This window comes from Aethalodelphis obliquidens, unplaced genomic scaffold (genome assembly GCF_003676395.1).
Source record: "Aethalodelphis obliquidens isolate GAN/ISIS:26980383/991018 unplaced genomic scaffold, ASM367639v1 scaffold43, whole genome shotgun sequence".
Classification (NCBI taxonomy): domain Eukaryota; kingdom Metazoa; phylum Chordata; class Mammalia; order Artiodactyla; family Delphinidae; genus Aethalodelphis; species Aethalodelphis obliquidens.
The window spans coordinates 11,979,823-12,003,990 of record NW_020837987.1 but is presented as its reverse complement, the minus strand read 5'-3'; the positions used below and the strand labels follow the sequence as shown (position 1 = coordinate 12,003,990).

Sequence of the window (24,168 nt, the reverse complement as noted above, 5' to 3'; positions counted from 1 at the left end):
GACCTTGCTCAGAACCCAGAGGCCCCGACCCTGAACCAAGACCCCAGAGATCCCAGCTTGGAAGCCAAATCACAGCTCAGAACCCAGAGGTCCCAGGTCACAGCACAGGAATAGCACCAAGTCAGCTGAGATGTCACCACCAGAAGCTCAGGGGTCCTCACCTCCCGGGCAGTAAGCCATGCGGCAAGACACCCCCTCTCTACCACACCGCCAAAGACATCCTGGGCAGCATCTCTGCTTGAACTCCTCTGGGGACAAGCTGCTCACTCCCACCCCTCAGGTTTCCCCCCCCCCCATTGCTTTAGAGAGTGCGGGAGTTTTTTCTGAGCCTGTACTCCAATCTGCCGCCCAGTCATAGGCATGGCCAGAAATACACACAGGTCCCAGTTACACCCCCTCCCCACCCAATCTTCATTCCTCCTCACTCCACCCCGACCCTTCAGTCATAAGCTGAGGGATCCCAAGGGCACATATGTTTATTTACAAAACACACTTACCCTCCCTCCCAGAATGCAATGCCTGCGGGAGACGTAGGGATTGGGGCCTCACACACCTGAGACCCCAACAGCACCAGGAGGAGCGGGGCCTGGGCGGGGCCAGGACACACCAGCCCCACCCCTCACGCCGAATCCATCCGAATCCATTGGAGGGGCAGTAGTCTCTCTCTGAGGTCACGAGTGCACGTCCAGTCTGTTCATGTATTCCTGCAAGGCCTTCAGGCGGGCGTCGATTTCGGCCATGTCAGCTGCCTGGTGGTCCGAGCTGTACTCTGTGAGAGCAGGCGTGGCTGTGGGGGTCCGTGAGGGGCCCAATATCCTGCCCTCAGTAGCATCCCAGTGGGCTCTGGGGCAGGTGAGGGGGAGATGTGGAGTCCCAGGCTCACCTTTGATGGGGACCCAGCCCCCCGAGTCCGCCAGGCGTCTCTGATGGCGGCCGCGTTCCAGGGGGCTAGGCTTCTGCTGCTGGGGGTGGCAGGAAAGGGGGTCAGGCACCCTCTATGCCTGCCCCCCAAATCCCACCGGCAATTCTGAACCAAAGGACCTCATAAAAATTAATGGTTGACACCTACTGAGTACTTATATGCAAAATAAGCTCCCTGTAGCTTCACCAGAACCCTCAGACGTGAATGCCATTACCATCCCCACTTAACTGATAAAGAAGCTGAGCTACAGAAGCTAAGTAGCTACCCTGAGTCACACAGGTTCTAGGGAGGGGAAGCAGGTTTCAAGACCTGGCAATTTGAGGCCAGAGCCGGTGCTCCTAACCAGAGTCTCCTGCCCCCACCTCAGCCCCATCCTCCTCTCCAACCCAAAGGTCTCAAAACACTGCCTCCAGGGCTTCCCTGGTGGCGCAGTGGTTGAGAAGAGTCCGCCTGCCGATGGAGGGGACACGGGTTCGGGCCCCGGTCCGGGAAGATCCCACATGCCGCGGAGCGGCTGGGCCCGTGAGCCATGGCCGCTGGGCTTGCGCGTCCGGAGCCTGTGCTCCGCAATGGGAGAGGCCACAACAGTGAGAGGCCCACGTACCGCAAAAAAACAAAACAAACAAACAAAAAAACACTGCCTCCAGAGGCACTGCGGAGCCGCTTTTACAACCTGATCCCCTAGAATGGAATCATGGGAGAAAGGGCCAGCGAGGCCCCTGCCTCCTCCAAAGCCTGAGGAAAGACACTCACCGTATTGGACCCCCTCCAAGTGGTGGGGCTGGGCGGCTTCCCCCGGCGACGAACGCTGAGAGGATGGAGTAACCAAGGACCAATGGGAGGGGTCTGTGGCACCTCCCACCTGGCCCTCTTCCTTGGTTTCAAGGCTCCAGCCTCCATCACCCAAGTTCCCCGCAAAAGACTGTTTCGAGTCTCCCCAGACACCTGTTTGGGGGCGGTCCCTTCCCCCAGCCCAAGTTTTACCCTCTAGGGAGGGATTCAGAGAAATCCTCGAACTCGCTGCAGGAGCTGGCGGACGAGTAGCGGCTGCGGAAACTGTCCACTAGAGGGAGAAGGAGAGTGTGAGCCTCTAGCACTGGCCACAGCCCCGCCCAGCTCGTCTGCCAGTCCCGCGCGCTCCGGCCCAGTTACCCGAGGAGCTGCGGTTTCGGGAGCGGTTAGCCGCGTCTCCTCGACCGGTCACGGCTGCGGGGGGCCGAGTTTGGCGAGACCAGGAGGTGGATGGACGGTCCCCGCTTCCTCCGCTGCCCAATCGGTTTCGCTGCTGCTGCTGCCTGGAGAACAAGAAAGGAGACGCCCACCTGTGCGCCCAACTAATTCGGGAAAGGGCGTCGCTGCGCCCCGTGGGTCACACCTAAATAGGGAAAAATCATGCGGAGACACAGACCAGGTAGGGGTGGGAGAGACAAAGAAGCAGGGCGTGGGGATGGGGGAGGCTGGCGATCAGGAGAGGGGATGGAGGTCAGGCGGGAAGCAAGAGCAGGTAGGGGGAAGGGGAGAGATGGAGCAGGTGACAGGTGATGGAGTTGGGAGTTGGGGATGGATGGTCAGAGGGTCAGGTAAAGGGGCAGGGATATGCGCAGGTGAGGAGAAAGTGGGCGCTAACTTCATCTTGATCGCTCTCTGCTTCTTCTCCTTGGCTTTCACAAAGGCTGTTGGGTCGAAACGGGGCACGCGACCACCTAGGACCGGGTGGGGGTGGGGTGTGGAGAGAAGAGGAGGCTGGAGTCATAGGATCACGCCTCCACAGTTCTAGTTCCATCCACCTCCTCCCACGGGCAGAGCAGGGTCGTCACAGACCTGTGGGCGAGGGCGAGGGGCGGCCAGGGCGGCCTTGACCCCGGCCCCCGCGGTCGCTCTCCCGGGATGAGGAGCGGGCAGCGCCACGGCCACGCGACGTGGAGCGCTCCCGAGACGTCGAAGCCCGATCTTCCCGGGCCGAGGGCGGCACCACCGGTGTAGTCCGTCTCCTGGGAGCACAAAGCCCACTGTCAGTTTCCCACCAGCGAAGACAACTCCTATCCCAAGCCTCTTGCCGGACTGCACCATCTCCGAAACTTCAGGCCCATCCCCCATCAACTCCTAAACATTCACGTACTTACACAATCCTCACAGATACCTTCTCCCAGGGTCCACCCCTATCGGAGCCCCCCAAACCACGCCCCCCCAAACCCATCTGTCACTTCCCTACAACCTAACACATCCTTTCACCAGGCCCTTCTCCCAGAGGTCTCCCACAGCTCCCTGGAAACCCTTCCCAATTTTTCAACACCCACCCCAATACATGCCAGCAAACATCACTCGGATACCCACATGCTTAGCCACGCCCTTTCGCTCAACTAGACCTCAGACCCTGCCCCTTTTCGGTCCCTATCTCCAGGTTCAGCCTCCTGAATGCCGCCTCAGGCCTGCCCATCTCTCTACAGACTCCGCCCATCGTTTTCAACTACTGTGTGTGTCCTTCCCTATGCCCCATGCAGTCCTTTAGGCCCCACTCATCCCTCCGTTAGGCCCACTCTCAGGCTCTACCCGCCCTCTCCACCTTACCTGGGCCCCGCCCCGTCACTCAGGCCCCGCCCAACCACGCCCGGAGCCCACCTGCAGGCGGGGTCCACAGCTCCAAGGCCCCACCCACCCCGGGCCGCGCCCCTCACCCCCTCTTGTACATGGCCAGCTCGGTGTTCAGCGTCTTCAGCCGGGCACGCAGGCTCCGCTCCGACGCCTTCACCTCCTCTAGCTGCCGGGAGGGAAGAGGAGCGTAGAGGTCCAGACTGAAGCCAAAGTCCGGGACCCGCCGGCGCCCAGCCGGCCGCCCCGCCACCTCACCTCCTTGGCCAGGCGGCGGCAATCCTGGCTTCGGCGGCCGGACCCGCGGTGCCCGAGGCCGCGCTCCTGCCGCAGCTCCAGCTCCAGGCCGCGCACGAGCCCGCGCAGCGCCTCGACCTCCTGGCGCGCCGCCCGCCCGGCCAGCGCCTCCTCGCGCGATCTGCCCAGCTGGGCCTCCAGCTCGCGCTTCTCAGCCGACAAGCGCGACACCCTGGGAGGAGGAGGTAGAAAGCGAATGCTGGGGCGGGGTGAGAGGCATGGTCCCATAATCCTCATTCCTCCACTGGGTTGGGCACGCACCATTTCTTGATCGGTAATTAGAGAAATGCAAATGAAAACCATCAAGAGATGCTGAGCTGATAGGAACTTTCTAAGACAGGGATCCAGCTCTCAACATCCAAACCCATCAGTCCCAACACCACCTGACAGTAGCAAATACACAGTCCCACAGAGGAAGGCACTGTCCCAGAAACCTGAATCTGATTAGCCTATAGGTTTAACAACCACTTCGCGGGAAATAAACAGAACAGGCGACCACGTGAACCATGGAGATAAAATCAACAAAATCCAGGGACTTCCCTGAAGTCCGTTGAAGCTGGGGCACAAGTACACGTGCATTATACTACTGTCTACTGTGCGTGCTTGGAATTTTTCCCAATAAAACATTTTTTTAAATCCGTGGCTCCCCCGCACTCTCCAAGGAGCTTCCCCATTCGGTCCCTTCCAGCTGACTTCCCCCCTCCCCTCCTCTCCTCCCCCCTCCCTCTCCCATGGTGCTCTTTGCAAACGCAATTCCCTCCTCCTGAACCCTCTCTCCTCCTCCTGGCAGGAACCACTCCACTCATCCTCCAAACATCACATCCCCCGCCCCGCGGGGAAGCCTGCCTGCCCTCCCAGCCAGGCTGTCATGTCCCTCTATTCTCTCCTCTCCTGGCTCTCTCTGTACGTTTCCTTCCCGGCACCAATCATGGTGGAGCTGACGTTGATCAGTGTGATTATGTTTTCTGTCTGCATCCTCACTCCAGCTGTCTGGTCACTGTGTAGGAACTCGGGCTCTGTGGCCTGGCTGATGGCATCCAACTCTATTCCAGTTCTTACAAGCTGTGTGACCTGGGGCAGTTTCACTTCACATCTCTGTGAAGTGGGATGATAATAATAACACCTACTGATAAGGCTGCAGGAATCTATAAAGAGCGCTTAGACATGTCTGGCACTGAGTGATGGCTCAGTAAACATCGATAGGGCCAGGCAGTGTGCCTGGCACACCGTAGGAACTCAGTAAATGTTGGATGACTGAATGAATGAATCTTGGAGTCTTCCCAAACTCCCTAACTCCAAGCTGGGAAGAGAAAGGTAAGAACCAACTGTCCAGTTGTGGATCTCAGGGCAGATGACGCCATCTTGTGGCCATCCTGGGAAACACATGCACACGCACCTGGAAGACTCGCAAGGTTCTCCAAGCCCCATGAGCTTGCACTTCTGGGAGGGGAGAGGTCTGGTCCTCCCAGGCAGCCCTGAGCGCTCAGTCCTGGGCTAGCAGCTGCCAGCAGTGCACAGTGGCTGAGGAACCAAAGGTGGCTTGGGCTGACTGCCTGGATTCAAGGTCTAGCCAGGCCATATTACTTCACTGTGTAACCTGGGGCAAATTCTCTAACCTCTCTGGGCCTCAGTTTCCTCCTCTATAAAATGGGGACGATAGTAGTGCCTACTTTGGGAGGATTAAATCAGTTAAATCATACAGCACTGAACAGAGTCCCTGGCACACAATTAAATGCTCGATAAACAATAGCTACTGGTATTATTATTATTACTACTACTAAAAATAGTATTAGCCCTCCCCAATGAGTGGGGCCCCCACCAGATGGAGACCAAGTCCCAGTCAGCCCCTCCACAGCCCTCAGCACACAGCAGGCACTCGGTAAACATGCCCATCAGGTTCCTGTCACAGCCTCCCATAACACAGGCTCCCTTTCCTGCCTAACCCCATCTCCATTTGCAATATACTCGGGTGGGTATGTGATCAATGTCTCTCTGCCCCCTGCACTGGCACTACACCATGGGCAGGGAAGGGGCCAGCACAAGAGAGGCGCTTGGGGAAGGTGGATTCAACTGAATAGAGCCCTGCCTCGCACCCTGTCTTTGCACATGCTGTTCCCTTTGCCTGGAACACCCCTCCCTTCCCAGGCAGGGCCAGGTCTCTCTCTGGACTCCCTCAGCCCCATCCATGGTGAATCTTCACAGTCTGCATACAGATCTGTCTCCCGCACTGGACTGGGAGCCCCAGGAGAGAACAGGGCCAGAATTATCTCGGTCATTGCTGTGTCCCCAGCACCATTAACACATGGTGGGCACAGAGGAGGGGCTCAGAATAAGTATTTGGGGAATGAGGGATGGCTGTCCTTCCAACAGTGCTAAGCATTGGGTCCCGCAGTGCATGATGGGATGTGTCCCCCCCCAGCCCCAACCGCCCACCTCCACCTCCAGACTTACTGCTCCCGCAGATGCCAGATCTCAGTTTCCCGGCTGTCCCGAGTGTCCTGGCCATCCAGCCCTCGAAGGCGGCTCAGCTCCTCCTTTAGTGAGCGAATGATGCCCCGCAGGACCACAGGGTCTGGTTTGCCCTGGTACGGGAGGGGCAGCGGGTAGTGAATCCTGAGAAGGAGGATTAGAACCGTGGCATCTCAGAGGCCAAGAATCCACCCAGGAAAGGACATGTGACCATTTCTAGCCAAATACTACAGGAAATTGGTTGGGAGTCTTCTGGGAGCACTTTTAGTTTCCTGATAAAAACAGCTGATACAATTAACAAGCACAGCCCTGTTCCATTTCCTCCTGCTTTGATGTAGATGCAACGCCTGGAGAAACAGCAGCCATTTTGTGACCGTGAAGAGATAAGGATGCAGTCAAAAAGCCAACACGTTAAGGATGAGGAAAAGAAGAACAAAAACAAAAACAGAAGGAGCCTGAGTCCCTAACAAAACTGTTGAGTAGCAGCCATCTACCTAGACATCTCGTTATGTGATAAACTATTGTTTAAGGCACTGATAATGGTTATCCTGATACTTGTAGCCAAACACAATACTAAATGATATAACCCTCAACACTGAAGATTCCAAAGGCTAGACTTAAGCAACATCCCCACCTAGCCCTGGGTACCAGGGGTTCTTAAGTTCTATCCATGTCCTCTCCCACCTGACCACCAGCTACCAGCCTGGTGGGTATACTTGTACCCACCTGTCAAACTCCACAGAGTAGATGAGGATCAGGTAGCGCTTGGAGTTGAGCTGGGCCGATCTTGAGGCCAAGGGGCCTGGGCGGCCCCCCATCTTTCGGTTCCGCAGGGACTCCAGATCTGTGTAGGTCAGCAGGTCAAGGGTAACCGACTCACTGCTCTGTTGGAGAGAATGGGAGGAGCTGCCAAAAGACCCAACGTGGCCATACCCAGAGCACACAACCCACACACCTGGGCCACGCCCCATTCATTCTCTGGGCTAGCTGGGCTTTTCCACCACTGAGGCTGGCGATCAAGATGACCCTGCCCCATGAGGGGCTGCCACAGGACATCATCAGAGGGAGAAACTGAAAAGAACCTAAATGCTCAGCCATAGGAGACAGCTTAGTGCTGGGGCTTCCAAGTACTGTCCACAGACCCCTGGGGGTCCCCAAGACCCTTTCAGGGGAGTCCATGGGGTCAAAACACCTTGCATAATAATACTAAGATGTCATCTGCCTTTTTTGCTGTGTTGACATTTGCACTGATGGTGCAAAAGTCATGGTGGGTAAAACTGCTGGTGCCCATTAGCAGAAAGCAAGCCAGGGGCATCAAATGCACTAGTAACCATTGTATATTCCACTGCCACGCAGTCTCCGCAGGGGGATGGGAAGGAGGGAGAAACACACAAATAAATAAATAACTAGATAAAAACACAGAAAATGAAACCTAGGAATGTCCTTGATAAACCTGTAAAAATTATTAATTTTGGGGGGTCCGCACTGCGCAGCTTGCAGGATCTTAGTTCCCCGACCAGGGATCGAACCCGCACCCCCTGCAGTGGAAGCGCAGAGTCTTAACCACTGGACCGCCAGGGAACCCCAAATTATTAATTTTTTTGACTCTTGACCCTTGAGTGCACATATTTTTACTACTGTGTGTGACAAAATGGAAAGTACACATTCGGCTGCATATCAAGGTATGACATTTTCTAGGAAAAGCACTTGTGTGATTGAATTTTGAGCTAAATTAGCCACTTTTTCATGGAACACTATTTTTACTTGAAAAGGTACTGACAAAAACTACGGTTATTCAGTCTTCGATGTTTGGCAAGCATTTTCTCAAAAATGAACAAAGCAAGCCTGTCACTTCCAAAAAAATACAGCTAACGGTATTTGTTTTGCAACAATAAAATTCAAACTCTAAAGTGAAAATTAGAATTTTGGAAAACTTGTATCTGCCACTGTGTGCTTGATAGCTTCTCAGTGTTGAAAGGCTTTCCTGGACAGATCAGTGAGGATATTAACAAATATGACTTCCTGATATTGTATAATGAAATGTGTCAACATTTGGAAGATTTGCACAACTCCGTGAACCAATATTTTCCAAATGACCAATGCATGATGTTACAAATGATGCTACAAATGCATGATGTTAGAAAATGAGTAAAAGATCCCTGCAAAGTAAAGACACACCAATAGATTTTAATGTCACAGAACAGGAAAAGTTCACTGGGAATGGTCTCAGATTCCACACTGCGATAAACCTTTAAGAAACTACCACATGTCCAGTTTTAATGTGCTGGCAAGAGAGGATATGCACAATTATCTGAAAAAGCTATTAAAGGACTCCCTTTTTCAGCTATATATCTTCCCGAGGCAGATTTTTCTGCATGTACGTCAATCAGGACGTATCACAACAGACTGCAGAAGCACATGAGAATCTAGCAGTTTTCTATTAAGCCAGACATTAAAGAGATTTGCAAAAAATGTTAAAAAAAAAAACCCACTATATTTCTTACTAAATAATTTTGGTTTTGAAAATATTTTTCATAAAAAGGTTATTTAGGTCAGTAACAGGTTTGTTACTGTTATTTTTAAATGAATTTGTAAATATCTTTATATTTTTCTCAGTTTTAATTTACAATATGGCAAACAAATATTGATAGATAAAACCTGCATGAACAAAAGCTCCTTGGTGTCCTCAGTAATTTTTAAGAGTATAAACGGGTCCTGAGACCAAAAAGTTTTTTTTTTTTAATTAATTTTTATTGGAATATGGTTGCTTTACAATGTTGTGTTAGTCTCCACTGCACAACAAAATGAATCAGCCATACACATAACGGGATCCCCTCCCTTTCGGACTTCCCTCCCATTTAGGTTACCATAGTGCATTAGGTAGCGGTCCCTGTGCTATACAGTATGTCCCCATCAGTTGTCTATTGTATACATAGTATCAATAATGTGTATGTGTCAATCCCAGTCTCCCAATTCCTCCCACCCCACCCCTTTCCCCCTTGGCATCCATACATTTGTTCTCTATGTCTGTGTCTCTATTTCTGCTTTGCAAATAAGAACATCTATACCATTTTTTCTACATTCCACATATATGCCTTATCATACGATATTTGCTTTTCTCTTTCTGACTTACTTCACTCTGTATGACACTCTCTAGGTCCATCCACGCTGGGACCAAAAAGCTTGAGAACCACTGGGTTAAATAAATCATGATGCATGGGTATACTGGAATACTAAGCAACCGCTAACAAGGATGACAAACTCAAAAGTTGTAATAATAATAAAAATAGACAATACCTGTGTAGCACTTATTATGAGCCAGGCACTATTCTAAGCTTTTTACATGTAATTCACTTAATCTTCATAACATTATGAAATGGGGACTACTATCATCCCCACATTACAGGTAAGGAAACTAAGACATGGAGTAACTGGCCCACAGCTCCCAAGTAGTAAGTGCTAGTGATTACTGATTTCAGAGTCCATGATCCTGGCCATTATGCTATACTGCCTATAGATACCAAAATGTTAACAGTCTGAGGTGGGGGATAGAAACAGAATTTAGACTCTTACTTTCTAAGTCACACATTACTTTAATATCATCACAATTTTATGAGTGCACATTTTACCTGTAACCAGAGAAATAATGTAGTTCACAGTTTTTAAATGATGTCTAAATAGCATCTATGTCACACTAAGCTCCAACCTGCTTCTTTTTTTCCTATTAATATTTTTAACTATTTGACATTATATATTTTTTTCAATTGTCTGTCTCTCCCACTAGGCTGTCAGGTTCATGAGGGCAGGAATTTTGTCTCTTTTGTTTAGTGCTGTATTCCAGTGCCTGGCACACAACAGATGCTCAGTAAATGAAATGAATGATTATCTATATCCACTGACATGACTAAATTTTTATGAATTATTGTTAAATCTTTTAAAAGGCTACAGAATACCTTGGGAAATATATCAACTATATAAAATTATAGATCTGCAAATACACACACGTTCACAAGTGAATACAGAAATGCAGAAATGGCTGGAGTGATTTCCATCAAAATATTAATAAAAGGGACTTTCCCAGGGGTCCAGTGGTTAAGACTCCACCTTCCAATGCAGGGGGTGCGGGTTTGATCCCTGGTTGGGGAACTAAGATTCCACATGCCACGCAGTGCGGCCAAAAAATATATATCTATTAACAAAATATTACTAGGAGTAAGTATTGGGAATGGAGTGATTTTTACTCTCTTCTTTACATTTCTCTGTGACTTGAATTTTCTCCATGATAATCATTATCATTAGAATTACAATCAGAATAAGGTATTTACATTTGGGAAAGAAGAAAAGAAAACGATAGCCCTGTTCCTTCAATGAAAGAGAAGGTAGAGGGTCTTGCATACATCAGGTGGGCATCTACCCTCCCAGAGACCCAGGGAACAGACAGCTCCCCCAGCCCCCAACCCTGGCCCCTACCTGGGTGAGGGCCGACTCCAGCATGTTACAGAAGATGTTGAACTGTTTGAAGTTCCCTGTCTTGTGAGTCAAATCTTCGATGACTAGGTAGGAAGAAAAGTCCTTCCTGAGGTCTGGCCACTTGCCCAGCCCAAGGGCAATGCACCCAACCTTTCCACCTTTCCCCAACACCAGTGCCCCTGGCCCAAGAGATGAGCCCTACACCCCCTCCCCAGCTTAGAGAGCTTCTAGTCAGGTAGAAGAGGCAGGTGGACAGGATCCTGACTGGCCTCATCTGGGAGAAGCTGAGCCCAGGGAAGGACAAGTGAGCCCACCCAGGCAGGCACACTCACAGCTGGCATCGAATTCGGCCCGCCACTGGTCGGCCGTCATCCGGTCCTCCACCTCCAGCTCTAGCACCTGCCCAGACACCATCACCCGCACGGCATGCTCCACACCCCGGAAGACGTAGTCCACCTGCAGGCCAGCTGGCTGGTCCATGGCCAGTGTCGCTGGAGAGGGGAATGAGACAGAGACCTGGAGGGGCTGAGAGCCCAGACTCAGGAGCTGGAAGGCCAGAATCCTGGTTCCACCATGTACCACCTTAGGAAAGAGACTTTGTCTCTCTGTGCCTCAATTTCCTCATCTGGAAAATGGGTACAATAATGGCACCTACCTCATAGAGCTGTCATGAAAATTAAATTGGACAATACATGTAAAAGCACTTGGAACTGTGTCCTGCACGTTACTATGCCCAATACACGCTGGTTAATAGAATATATGATTTCCAATAAGAGGATCAAGATTAATACTATTGATTATTAACTTATTAATCCTTATACTCATTATATATTTATTGTTTATTCATTTATTTAAACATTTGTGGAGAAAAGTCAAGCCGTAAAGGGAGACAGAGTACTGAGATCAGGCTGGGCAGAGATTTTAAATAGAGGGTCAAGGGCAGGCCTCCCTGGGGAGGTGACATTTGGACAGAGAACTGAAGAAGGTCAGGGAACAAGCCAAGTGGCTATCCCTAAGGAAAGTGGTCCAAGTCGAGAGAACAGCCAGTGCATGGATAATAGATTATCCATGATAAACTTAAATCATTTACATTGAATTAATAATTGAACTTCTTCATTAGTCTGCTGTAAGCATAAATACTTTCTCTCAGCCAACAGGACTACTACTCACTGTTAGTTCTATGAGGAGTTGGAGGAGAGGGTAGGCCTCCACCCTCAGCATGAATTCTAGGGAGTGGTTCAGAATGGGAGCCCCAGGCTGTTTGGGTTCGTGTCCAAGTTCAGCTACGTGCACTTAGATGGGCAAGTAACTTAACCTCTCTTGGAGCCAGATTCCTTATCTTTAAAGTCTGTGCTATCCTGGGTGCTGGGGATATGATGAGAAACCAGATTCTGTCCCTACCCTCAAGAGGGTGGCAACAGTTAGAGGCATAAAAATGTCAACTGGTGGGGAAAGGGGATACTAGTGAGTAGGGGTCGCTCTTTTAGCTAAGGTGGTCAGGGAAGGGCCACCCCCTCCCTGCTGAGCAGAGGCCTGGAAGGAGGGAGGGGGGGAAGACAGGTGAATATCTGGGGATTAGGATCCAGGTAGAGGGAACAGCCAGGCAAAGATTCCAAGGCAGGATGTACCTAGTCTGTTCTGAAAACACCAAGGAGGTCAGCGTGAGGGAAGGAGAGAGGGAAAGTGAGGAGATCAGAGAGGTAACGGGCCAGATGATGTTCCTGCAGGCCTTTGTAAGCCCACAGAAGGATAACAGCGTTTATCTCCTTAGATTGGTGTAAGGATTAAATGAATTAATTATGTAAAAATCCTTGGTGAAATTGAGCCATCCCTGACCCAAGCAAGCACTCAATACATATCGGCATCATCATCATTTTTTTTATTGAAATATAGTTGATGGACAACATTATGTTAGTTTCAGGTGTACTACACAGTGACTTGACATTTGCATACATTATGAAATGATCACCACGACAGACCTAGTAACCATCTATCCCCATACAAAGTTATTCCAATATTACTGATCATATTATGTGGCTTATTTTATAGCTGGAGGTTTGTACCTCTTAATCCCCTTCACCTATTTCATCCCCACTCCCAGTCATCACTATTTTTGTTATTATTACTTTGTTGTTGTTTCTGAGTTTGAAAGGGACTAGAGAGACAAGGCCAGCCCATTCCCTTCCCAGTGTACAGATGGGGAAACTGTGGCTCTGTGAGAAAAAGAGCCCTGTGCAGAGTCCCACGGGTGCTGCAAAGACAGAGGCACCCAGGGATGCCCCCAACCCAGTTCATGGGGACTCCTCCAATGCCTGACCTCCTTCTCTCCCCACTGTCTCCTTTAGTCCTCACACTTTCCCCAATTTAGTCCTTCCTAAAGTCTGATATTGGAAAATTTAATAGTTTGAGCCCTGAATCTCTAGGTCAGTGATTTTTTTTTTTGACCGTGCCACTGCACGGCATGCAGGATCCTAGTTCCCCGACCAGGGATCGAACCCGCACCCCCTGCAGCAGAAGCACCGAGTCTTGACCCCTGGACTGCCAGGGAAGTCCCTCTAGGTCAGTGATTTTTAATCTTTTCAGAGTCCTTGAGCTTTTGAGAATCTAATGAGATCTCTGAACCCTCCCCAGATAAATGAATAGATCCATAACCTCTGCAAGTAATTTCAGAGTCTCCCAGAATACCACATCCCCAGGCTCATCCACAGATCCCCTTTCTCAAATGCCCAAGGACAATCGCCAGAGCCCCAGCCATCCTGAGAGGCACGTCTCTGCCTCTAGACCCAAGCTCTTAACTTTATCTGGGGGAGGGGGTCTCTGGTGCTTTGGACGGACTGATGAAATCTGGAGAACCTTTTCCCACTCACACTCTCATAACTGTACTTTCATTCTCTGGGGTTTCAGAAGCCGGGGGGAGGTTAATAATTCCTGATCTACGGGCAAACAAACAGCTACACATTTCAACATATCCCTCATCCCCTGGCCCCTAGTGCGGGTGCCAGGCAGCGCTGGCCCCGCCCTACCGGGTGTCCTAAACGCCGCCCACCCACTCCGCCCCTCAGACCCCGCAAGCCAATCAGCGGTTGCGCTGTCCCGGTTACCACGGCGCCAAAGGCAGCAGCGGAACACTTGACGAGCCACGCAGCCTAACCGCCCCATTCACCACCCCACTCTTGGTACCCAACTCTCCCGAGGAGGCAGAGGAAGAAGGGGACCCGGCCCTGCCCTCCTCCTTCCCCACTCCCCTACATAAGCCCCCCATTCATAGGCCTTCATTAGATAGATAACAGGGCCTTTCTGCATCCCACTGCCCTGATGACACAGCCAACACCTCAGTCTCCAGATAGTAAGCCCCTGAATATTCTGCCCGAATTCAACTCTCCCCTTACACCTACCTGCCTCCTCACCTGTACAAACTGCGCCCGCTCTCTCCCTCCATCCTCTCTTCTAGACAGAATAAATCCCACACTCCCCAGCCAGCTCGACTCTCCCCTCCTGACCCCAGCTCCCCATCACTCACTCCCTAGATGGCCTCGAGATTCTGGTCACCCCCCTTCTCCCAGTCCCCCATGTTCTACTGGGGTTCCCCCCATATTCTACTTGAATTTTGTCCTGTCCCCCACAACACACACACTATTCCGCCTGGATCCTGTCTGCATATTTGCCCAAGGTTCTACTCCACACACACCCCATCTTCAGCCTGTATTCTGTAACCCTGATATTTCATCTGGATTCTGTTCCCTCTCAAATTCTATGTAAACTCCCCGCACCACCCCCCATTTTCCACTTCTCTTCCCTTTGGAGAGCCCTCCTTGAAGTCCCCCTCTCCCCCAAGTTCTGGAATTTTCCAGGCACGGAGTCACTCCCTCCCTCCTTCATGCCCCACCCTGCCCCCACTGCCGACCCTGTCCTTCTACCTGCATCCTCCATCCTTGCTCTGTGACTCCAACCAGTGGCCCGTGACCGCCGACCAGTGGCCCATCCTGGTCGCTGGTTTTGTTCCAGTCTCACGTCTCTCCCAGCTCCTCTTCGCCTCAGCTTAGTGACCTCTGCAACCCAGCCGGGGTGCTGTGCCTTTGAGGCCCCGCCCCTACCAACCCGCGACGTCAGCACTTCCACCTAGTGCACTCCGGCTGGACTCCCCAGCGCCCCACTCTGGTCCTCACACCTGACACCATTTCTCCGGCCTTATGACATCATGGCTTCAGTGCACACGCGCGTGTACACACACTCAGTTTTCCAACCCCCAGCCCTCTCATCTTTCACTAAGGTGACCCCCTCTCCATTTCCAGTGTGACACCACCGCCCCTGGCTCCTCCTCCCGAATTATGTTCCCCGGATATTTCAGATTTCACAGCCCTCACCCCAGGACCGGAGTTGACAGTCCTCCACGCTGGGCTCCCCCAAAACAAGTCCACATCACCATGTCCTACACCAGACATGGGTAAATCACCGCCCCTGGCAGCCCCTACCCGATGGTTGTTTTCCCACCATCTGCCACCACCACGCCCCACACCAAATATTCCCGCCAGCCATGACCTAGCTGGAGTCTCCAATACAGCGTACCCCCCATTTCACCTTCATACACGTGGCCTGGCCTCAGTGACTCTTCCGAGCCCCCAGCTCACTGCCCCGCCCCCCACCATGTGGGTGAATTGGGGCTGGATGGAACCCCCTTCCCCTTAGCCCTGCACTCCAGATCAAAACCTTCCACATTATCCCCCTGGAATATATGGACCCCAAAGCCTTTTAGGACACCCCACAATCCAGACCCCCATAGTGCCCACCGCAGCCCATCACCACCCCCTGGATATCAGACACCCTCCCCCAGTGTCCCTCAAATGCTTTTTGCCTTAGATAAGGACTAGGCACACCTACCAACCAGTGACTCACCCTTAACTCTGCTCTCTGGTAGGTATTGTAACCATCCCCCATTTTACAGAGGATGAAGCATCTTGCCTCGAATCCTACCGCGAGGGACTGGCACATTCATCCCCCTACTCCTTACTCAGCTGCCTTTCCCTGACTACCTTCCTTTTCCTGCCATAACTCTCTTCCTTCCAGCACAAATCCAAATGTGGGCTCACACCTTAAGCATGGTACACGCTGCAGGCTGGGGACTCCTGGGTTCAGATGCTAACCCACGATGTGACCCCCGGCAAGGCATTTACCCTCTCTGGGCCTTTCCCCATCAGTAAAGCGGGGATAATAAGAGTTCCCACCTCACATAGGATTATTGTGGGGATTGAATTAGTCAATACATACAAGGTGCTTCAAACAGAGCCTGGCACTTGGTCAACCGTTACCATCTGTGCAACTAGCTGATGACTAGTTGCCAGACCAGAAGCTCATGAGGGCACAGCCATTTTGATCGTTCTTGTATCTTCAGCACCCGGGGCCTGGCACAGATCGGGGGCTGCTTGTGAATTAATGATCGATGCCAGGAGGCAGGGTTCAAGGCACTGGAGATACAAGCAAGGTCTTCTCAGCTCACTCCTTGTCATCCTCCAAGTCTCAGCTCCAATGTCTCCTCCTGCAGGAAGCCCTCCCTGACTCCCAGGCTGGGTAAAGGGCTGCCTCGATCACTGCAGAGTCCCCAACATGGCCTAGCACTGGGCCAGCCACAGAAGAGGAGTTGAATGATGAGAGTTCCAGCCCAAGCTCTGAACTGACCTGTTTTTCAAAGTGAGGGCCGCAGACCTTCAGCATCAACACAGGAGCCTGATGACAATGCATCATCCTGGGCCTGGTCCCAAACCTACAGAAGCAGAATTCCTGGAGGTGGGCCCAGGAATCTGCATTTCCTATAAGCTCCCCCAGCACGAACTAGAGCTGAGATCTTCTGCCTGTGGCCACCACAATCTGCCCAGTTTATGATCCCATCTAGACCCCAACACCCTCCCAGCTCAACAACCCTGCCCTATATCACAGGGAGACCCCCCACGAAACGGTGGTAATGGTGGAACAGTACAACTAACACCTTTTAAGCACTATGTGCGTTTCTAGGTGCTGAGTTCTAGATCCACTTGAAGCCAACACTCTAGTGAGGGGCGTCTAAGAAGCCCAGTGGATATAAACAAACACTAACATATGTCAGGTAATGGTAAACCTTATGAAGAAAAGTAAAGCCAGGTGGTGAAGGGCCAGAGGATGGCAGGAGCTATTTTAGTTTGGGTGGTCAGCGAGGGCCTGTCTGTGGAGTTGACATTTGAACAGAGACTTGAAGGAGATGCCACAAAGGCATCTGGGGGAACTCAATGCAGACAGAGGGGACAGCAAGTACATTCCCCAAGTGGGGATGTATTTGCTATGATTGAGGGACAGCAAGGGGGCCAGGGTGGCTGAAGCAGAGTAAGTGGGATTGGTGGGATTTGAGAGCGGCGGGGGGGCGGGGAGCTGGATCAGGTGGGGCCTTGTAGGCTTGACAAAGGCTTTTACTGCGTGAGATGGGAGCCATGGGAGGGTCTGAACAGGGGAGCAACATGATCTCACTTCTGTATTAACTTGACCGCAGGGTCAAGGGCAGAGGCATGGGACCCAGTGAGGAGCCCACTGCAAAACATCAGGTAAGGACAGGTGATGGCTTAGGCCAGAGCAGTAGCAAGGGAGGTGGTGAGACACGGCTGGATTCTGGATGTGTTTTGAAGGCAGGCCTGTGAGATTTGCTGATTGACAGTATGTGGGTGAAAGAACAGGGAGGAGTTAACGACAACTCCAAGATTTCTGTCCTGAGTACCTGGAAGGACGGGACTGCCATCAACTGGGTTTGGAGGTTGAAGGGGGAAAACGCCAAGTTTAGTTTGGGACAAGTTTTTAAAGTCTGTATGTCAGCTGGACTTCCAAGTAGAGAAGGGCCAGCCATTGGACATATGAGTCTTGAGTTCAGAGTAGATATCCCGACTGGAGATAGACTCTTGGAAATATCATTACATAAAGAGCATATGAAGCCAGGAGACTGGGTGAGGCCACAAGGTGAATGGTACAGACTGAGAAGAGAGGAAGTGATTCTACTGATGATGAAGCTGAGGCACAGAGGGTTAAACAACTCACCCAGTGGCAAAGCCAGTGGCAAAGCCAGCATTCTCGCTCAGGCAACACAACGCCAGAGCCCACACTCTTAGCCACCGGTAGGGTTAAGAAGTTTAAGAGTTAATTCACATAATACACTTGGTAGGTGCCTGGCACATAGTAAGCCTTCAGTAAACGCTACGTGTATCATAAGCTTTCACACCTCATCAAAGCACACCCTCATCCTTGGAGTTCTCAATATTGTTCTGCACCTGCCCTCCACCCAAATCAAAGGTTTAACTGATGGCAGGGACTTCCACCACTCCACAATGCTCTATAATAACCCTCTGCCTTAAAACCTCCCATTAAATCGCAAGGCTATCTTACAAGGACATTTCTATATTTTACCATCTTCTGTCTCCTACTTTACACACTTCCCCCTTTAAAGAGCCTCCTGCGAAACAGAAAACGCCCCCCGCCTCACATACTGCCCTCTGCCTCACAACTCTACCCCTGTTAAAGGGCAACCCCTCCCGATTCTCATACTGCCAGTTCTGCTGCCTGCCCAGCCCACTCTCCCCCCAGAGCACCCCCCTCCCCCCAGGATCGCTACCCCAGCCCGCGCACCAACTACTCTCGCCGCCTCTCACCTTCTCCACGGACAACACTCCTCGCGAGCGGTTCAACTGCCGAAGCTCCAGCCCCGCCCCAGGATCCGGCCTTCTCGCTTCTGATTGGTAATGGCTTAATCGCAGCCAAGTTCCCATTAGTCAAAACAGACGCCCGTCACTATAGCCCGCCCCAGAGAAGAACCCGCCCTCCAATGCTTGCAATTGGCCAACTCAGAAGAGAGGCTCCGAAATGGGTCGGGTCGTCAGTCTTCTCTCCAATCACTACTGGCCGGAAACTACTGCCAGTCATACAAAGAAGGTTGTTCCTCTGAGAGGGGAGGGAATCCCGGAAGTAGCTCTTTGACTCCGCCCGTAACCCCCTGCGGCAGAGCAGGCCACGCCCACGCGGAGGGGCAGGCTGGAGGAGAGTGTCCGACGCGCCTGCGCAGAGGAACGTCTTGGCTGAGGGTACAGAAGATGCGGAAACGTTCCTGAAGACTGGTTGAGATTTATCATCGTTCAGTGCGTTCCAAGCCTGCACTTAGCAGTTTGCAGGCCTTGGCTTATTGATAGTTAGCAGTAACCATGCAGTGTAGGGGCTATTATGATCCCCATTTTGTCACTAAGGAAACAGGCTCAGAGAGGTACAGCCACTGGCCTGGGATCACACAGCTTGAAAACTACCCCTATTTTGGCTTATGAGTCATCAATAGGGACGATACAGTTTATAGAATTTGATGGGGGAGTAGGGGAGGGGAGCGTTCTTTAAGGAAAGGAATACAAAATCACTAACACAAAACTGGGTATGAACATGAAAATTTACTTAGAATATGATATGAAATAATTGTTATTGTACTTTTAATATTGTTATTGTTACTTTTAAATGGTACATATTTAAAAGAGCTGACAAATACCACAAACATTGCAAAATCCCCAAAGATAAGATAATGTTTTTATTAACTTACTACCTGACACACCTCTGTGGTATGTTTCCTACTTTTCTGGCTGCTTATACTTATTTCATAATATCCTGATCTGCAGAGAGAAGAGAAAAGTAAATTATCTTTCCTCTGCATACTTGATGGAACTTTTTTTAGTCATTATCATTTAGAAAAAGTTCAGCTTCACAAGTCAGTATTGGTGATGTCATCTAAGTTTTTTGGAAATTTGTGAAAACTTTCATAAAGTTTAACTCATGTAAGCTACATGTTTTGGAAGATGTTTCCACAGACTAGCTTCTAGCTCAGTCCTTTTAATTCTTGACTCTCTTTCATTATGCAGGTGCTTCTGGAGTAGACCACAAGAGGACCATTCATACCACAGCAGACTGGCCTTGTAACTAGTCAGTTAGCACCCTGGACAATAAGATTATTCTGGAAGCCATTCCAGACACCAGGACAACTAGTTAGGTAATTTAAGTACAGCTGAAAGTGTCTATGAACCACATCAGAACATCCCATGGAACCCGACCTAAATGTATCCTCAACTCACCTTCCCCTCACCTAGATCCCACCAGTAACCAAGGTGACTCTAGCCCCACCCGTGGTAGAGAGAAATGCAACAGGGGGACATAGAACTGGGAAAAACCAGTGGTCTTAACCAGCTGCATTTTAAATACCTTCCTTTTGCAAATCTTACAAAAACATCAGCCCACAGGAACACCTTGCTAGGGCCATGGAAGGGCCTATGCAAATCAGGGGCCCTGAAGCTTATGTGAGCTTTACTATAAATCCACTCTGAATACCTGTCATCATGCATCTATTGAATTGAATGTCCACTGTGTGCCAGAGACTAATGCCAGAAATCCTGCCCTGAAGCATAATAGCTCATCCTGACACTGCCACCAACTGGCTGTGGGGACCCCCTCCCTCTCTGGGTGTGAGTTTTCCCACCTATAGATTGAGTATTGCTAAAAGACTAACATTTGGGGTTATTAGGAGGCCCCAACATAAAGTCCACTAAAGAGTCCTATTAAGAACTTGTGGGGGTGGGGGGCTTCCCTGGTGGCGCAGTGGTTGAGAATCTGCCTGCCGATGCAGGGGACACGGGTTCGTGCCCCGGTCCGGGAAGATCCCACATGCCACGGAGCAGCTGGGCCCATGAACCGTGGCCGCTGAGCCTGTGCATAACGGGAGAGGCCACAGCAGTGAGAGGCCCGCATACCGCAAAAAAAAAAAAAAGAACTTGGGGGTTTGCAATCAGAGAGACCTGGATTAGAATCCCAAAGCATATGGAAAAAAAATAATCTCTCAAGGCTTCCTCTTACCAGCTTGGGACTGTCCATAAGCCATACGTCTTCTGTGAGCTTCGCTTTCTTCATCTGTAAATGGAGTTCAGTGCATTCATTCATTCATCAACTGTTTACTAAACACCTGCTATATTCCAGGCACTTTTTTATATTCCAGACACTATGTGCTGAGAGTAGGTACCTCAGTGAACAGGCAGAAAAAGCCCATGCTCTAGTGAAAGTGAGACAAACAATAAAATGCAAATAAATAAATGTCAGGTGGTGATAAGTGCTGTGGAGAAAATAAAGCAGAGTAAAGGGGACAGGATGGTCAGAGAAGTGTCTCAGCGAAGCTGGCTTAGAGCAGAGACCGGAAGTAAGTGAAGGAACCAGCCTTGTGGTCCAGGGGTAGAGCATGCCAGGAAAAGGAAACAGTGAGTGCAAAGGCCTTGAGGTTGGGAGCATGCCTGATGCATTTAAAGAACAGTGAGGGGACTCCCCTGATGGTCCAGTGGTGAAGACGTGGCACTTCCGCTGCAGGGGACACGGGTTCAATCTCTGGTTGGGGAACTAAGATCCCACATGCGGCACAGCCAAAAATTAAAAATAAATAAAAAATAAAGTCTTTAAAAAAAAAAAAAAGAACAGTGAGGAGGTCAATATTGAGTGACTGGGAATGTGGTGGAAGAAGTCTGGGAGGGATCCAGAAGCCAAGTTGTGTAGGGTCTTAAAAGCCATTGTGAGGTCTTTGCTGTGAGTGAGAAGGGACCCACTGAAGGTGGAGGGCAGCAGGGGCATAATTTTACTCATGTCTTGAGCAGTCATACTCTGTTAAGAATAGGCTGTTAGGGCTTCCCTGGTGGCGCAGTGGTTGAGAGTCCGCCTGCCGATGCAGGGGACACGGGTTCGTGCCCCGGTCCGCGAATATCCCACGTGCCGCGGAGCGGCTGAGCCCGTGAGCCATGGCCGCTGAGCCGGCGCGTCCGGAGCCTGTGCTCCGCACGGGAGAGGCCACAACAGTGAGAGGCCCGCGTACTGCATTAAAAAAAAAAAAAAAAAAAAAAAAAAAACAAGAATAGGCTGTAAGAATAATTCCAATGAGATAAAATGGTACAACCTGGGAAAAACATTTTGGCAGTTCCTCATAAAGTTAAACATACAATTATTTAATGACCCAGCAATTTCACTCCTAGGTATATACCCGAGAGAACTGAAAACTTGTGTTCAAACAAATACTTTCCATGAATCTTCATAGCAGTACCATTCATGATAACCAAAAGGTGTTAACAACACAAGTGTCTATCAATAGATGAAAGGATAAACAAAATACGATCTATCCATACAATGGAGTATTATTCAGCTATAAAAAGGAACGGAGTACTGATCCATGCTACAACATGGATGAACCCTGAAACACTGTGTTAAGTGAAAGAAGCCAGACACAAAAGGTCACATATTGTATGATTCCGTTTGTATGGAATGTCCAGAATACGCAAATCATAGAGACAGAGAGCAGATTAGCAGTACCAGGGACTGGAGTTGGGAGGTGGAAAGGAGGGGAATGGGGAATCATTTAATGGGTGTGGGGTCTCCTTTGGGGAGGATGAAAATGTTTTGGAACTAAATAGAGATGATGTTTTCACCACATTGTGAATGTATGAAATGCCTTTGGTCTGTGCCCTTTAAAATGGTTAATTTTATGGTGTGTGGCTTTCGCCTCAATAAAACAATCTTTTAAGCAAAAGATTACCAAAAAATCATTCAAACGAGAGATGATGGTGGCTTTTCTGAGGGTGGTAGCAGTGGAGGTGGAAAGACGTGGTTAGAATCTGCATCTATTCTAAAGGTAGAGCTGACAGAATTTGCTGATGGATTGGGTGTTGGGAGGAAGAGAAAGGGGAGTCAGAAATGATTGCAAGGTTTTTGAGCTGAGAAGCTGCCAAGATGAAGTTTCCATTTATTGAGATTAGATGAATAGCAGGTGCGGGAGGCAGGGGAAGAGTGGGGATCGAGAGTTCGGTTTGGGATGCATTGAGGTACCTAATAGATTTCCAAGTGGAAGTGTTGAGAGGGTAGCTGAATAGATGAGTCTGAATTCAAGGGTGAGGTCCAACCTAGATAGATAGATAGGTAAGTAGATAGATAGATAGATGAATGCTTTGGGGAGGCCATCCCCAAAGGAGTGAGTGGAGAGAAAAAAAGAGAAGAGGACCAAAGACTGAGCCCCAAGACCCTCCAATGTTTAAAGACCCCAAAGATGAGGAAGAAACAACAAAGGAGTCTGGGAAGGAACAGCCACTGAGATAGGAGGGAATTCATGAGAGTGGGGTGTCTTAGAAGTCAAGGGATGAAAATAAACCTAGGAAGAGGGTGTGACTGTCTGAGAGAAGGCTCAGGTAACGTGTGGGCAGGGCACTGAACTATTAAATTGAGCCATAGGGAGGTTCCTGATAACCTCAAGGGGTGATTTGGCCAAGTGGGGGAGCCAAACCCTAACCGGAGTGATTCAAGAAGGACTGAAGGAAAGGAATTGGAGATATTAGCACAGATAACTTTTTTGGCGGGTTTTGTTGTTGTAAAAAGCAGCACATCATTGGAGCTGCAGCTAGACGGGGTTAATAAAGCTTGTTTGTATTACACCGTGTTTTTACACCAGTGGGAATGATCCAGAAGAGAGGGGAGAATTGATGACACAGGAGAGGAGAGAATTGCTTGATTTACATCCCTGAGTAGGCAAGAGGGGATGGGATGCAATGCACACGTGAAGAAGTGGCCTTGGCTAGGAGTGGTTCCCATCATTAGCAGGAGGGAAGGCTGAGAATAGGGTCTCTGGTACAGGTAGCTGGGATAAATATGTTGGGAATCTGCGGAAATTCTCTTCTGATGGATTTAAAACAGGAGCAGGGTCAAGGGTGAGAGTGAGGACACAGAGGAGGTGGTTGAGTTTGAAGGAGGGAGGAGGAGGTGTGAAATATACTTCCAGGAATGCGGGAGAGTGAATGGGCATGAGGGGGGCTTCCAGGCATGAAATTACGGTAAACTCAGGCTCACTGCAGTGTGTCTCTTTGCCCAGCCACATTCAGCAGGTACAGGCACATGGCAGATGAGAAGGAGAGTAAGGTGAGAATTGCCTGCAATCTCATTCACATAAAAGCTAGGAACAGGACCTGGTACCTGGTGAGTGCTGGAAAGGAAGGCAACTGTAACAGCTATAAGTGCTTTGATTTGGGAAGACAGAGGGACTGTGAAACGAATAGGGATGAGGATTCTGTCCAACCTTATCCCTTTACAGGATGGTGGAACAGAGGTCCAGGTGAGTCCCTTCCGGGTTTCACACATTCTACCACGATTTTTTTTTTTTTTTGCAGTACGCGGGCCTCTCACTGTTGTGGCCTCTCCCCTTGCGGAGCACAGGCTCTGGACGCGCCAACTCGGCGGCCATGGCTCAGGGGCCCAGCTACTCTGCGGCATGTGGGATCTTCCTGGACCGGGGCACTAACCCGTGTCCCCTGTATCGGCAGGCGGACTCTCAACCACTGCGCCACCAGGGAAGTCCTAACATGATTTTTTTTTAA

General features: G+C 50.3%; 1 protein-coding gene across 6 annotated transcripts; it reads right to left on the bottom strand.

Annotated features, from left to right (window-relative positions):
• Nucleotides 1-458: 458 nt before the first annotated feature.
• On the bottom strand, nt 459-18,473 carry CCDC61 (coiled-coil domain containing 61). 6 transcript variants are annotated; one of them, XM_027079920.1, is made up of 14 exons: nt 18,406-18,473; nt 11,080-11,238; nt 10,748-10,830; nt 7,004-7,161; nt 6,260-6,421; nt 3,770-3,980; nt 3,598-3,680; nt 2,744-2,913; nt 2,550-2,625; nt 2,075-2,217; nt 1,907-1,985; nt 1,676-1,730; nt 884-962; nt 459-769 (listed from the first exon to the last, which is right to left on the bottom strand). In XM_027079920.1, exons 2-14 carry the CDS (start codon nt 11,225-11,227, stop codon nt 672-674), a joined length of 1,545 nt encoding a protein of 514 aa, XP_026935721.1. In that variant the 5' UTR covers nt 11,228-11,238; nt 18,406-18,473; the 3' UTR covers nt 459-671. The 6 variants fall into 6 exon arrangements, with proteins under 6 accessions (XP_026935721.1, XP_026935719.1, XP_026935720.1 ...); XM_027079918.1 differs by lacking the exon at nt 18,406-18,473 and adding an exon at nt 14,665-18,272; XM_027079919.1 differs by lacking the exon at nt 18,406-18,473 and adding an exon at nt 14,665-18,272 and having other exon boundaries at nt 884-959.
• Between the last annotated feature and the right edge of the window lie 5,695 nt (nt 18,474-24,168).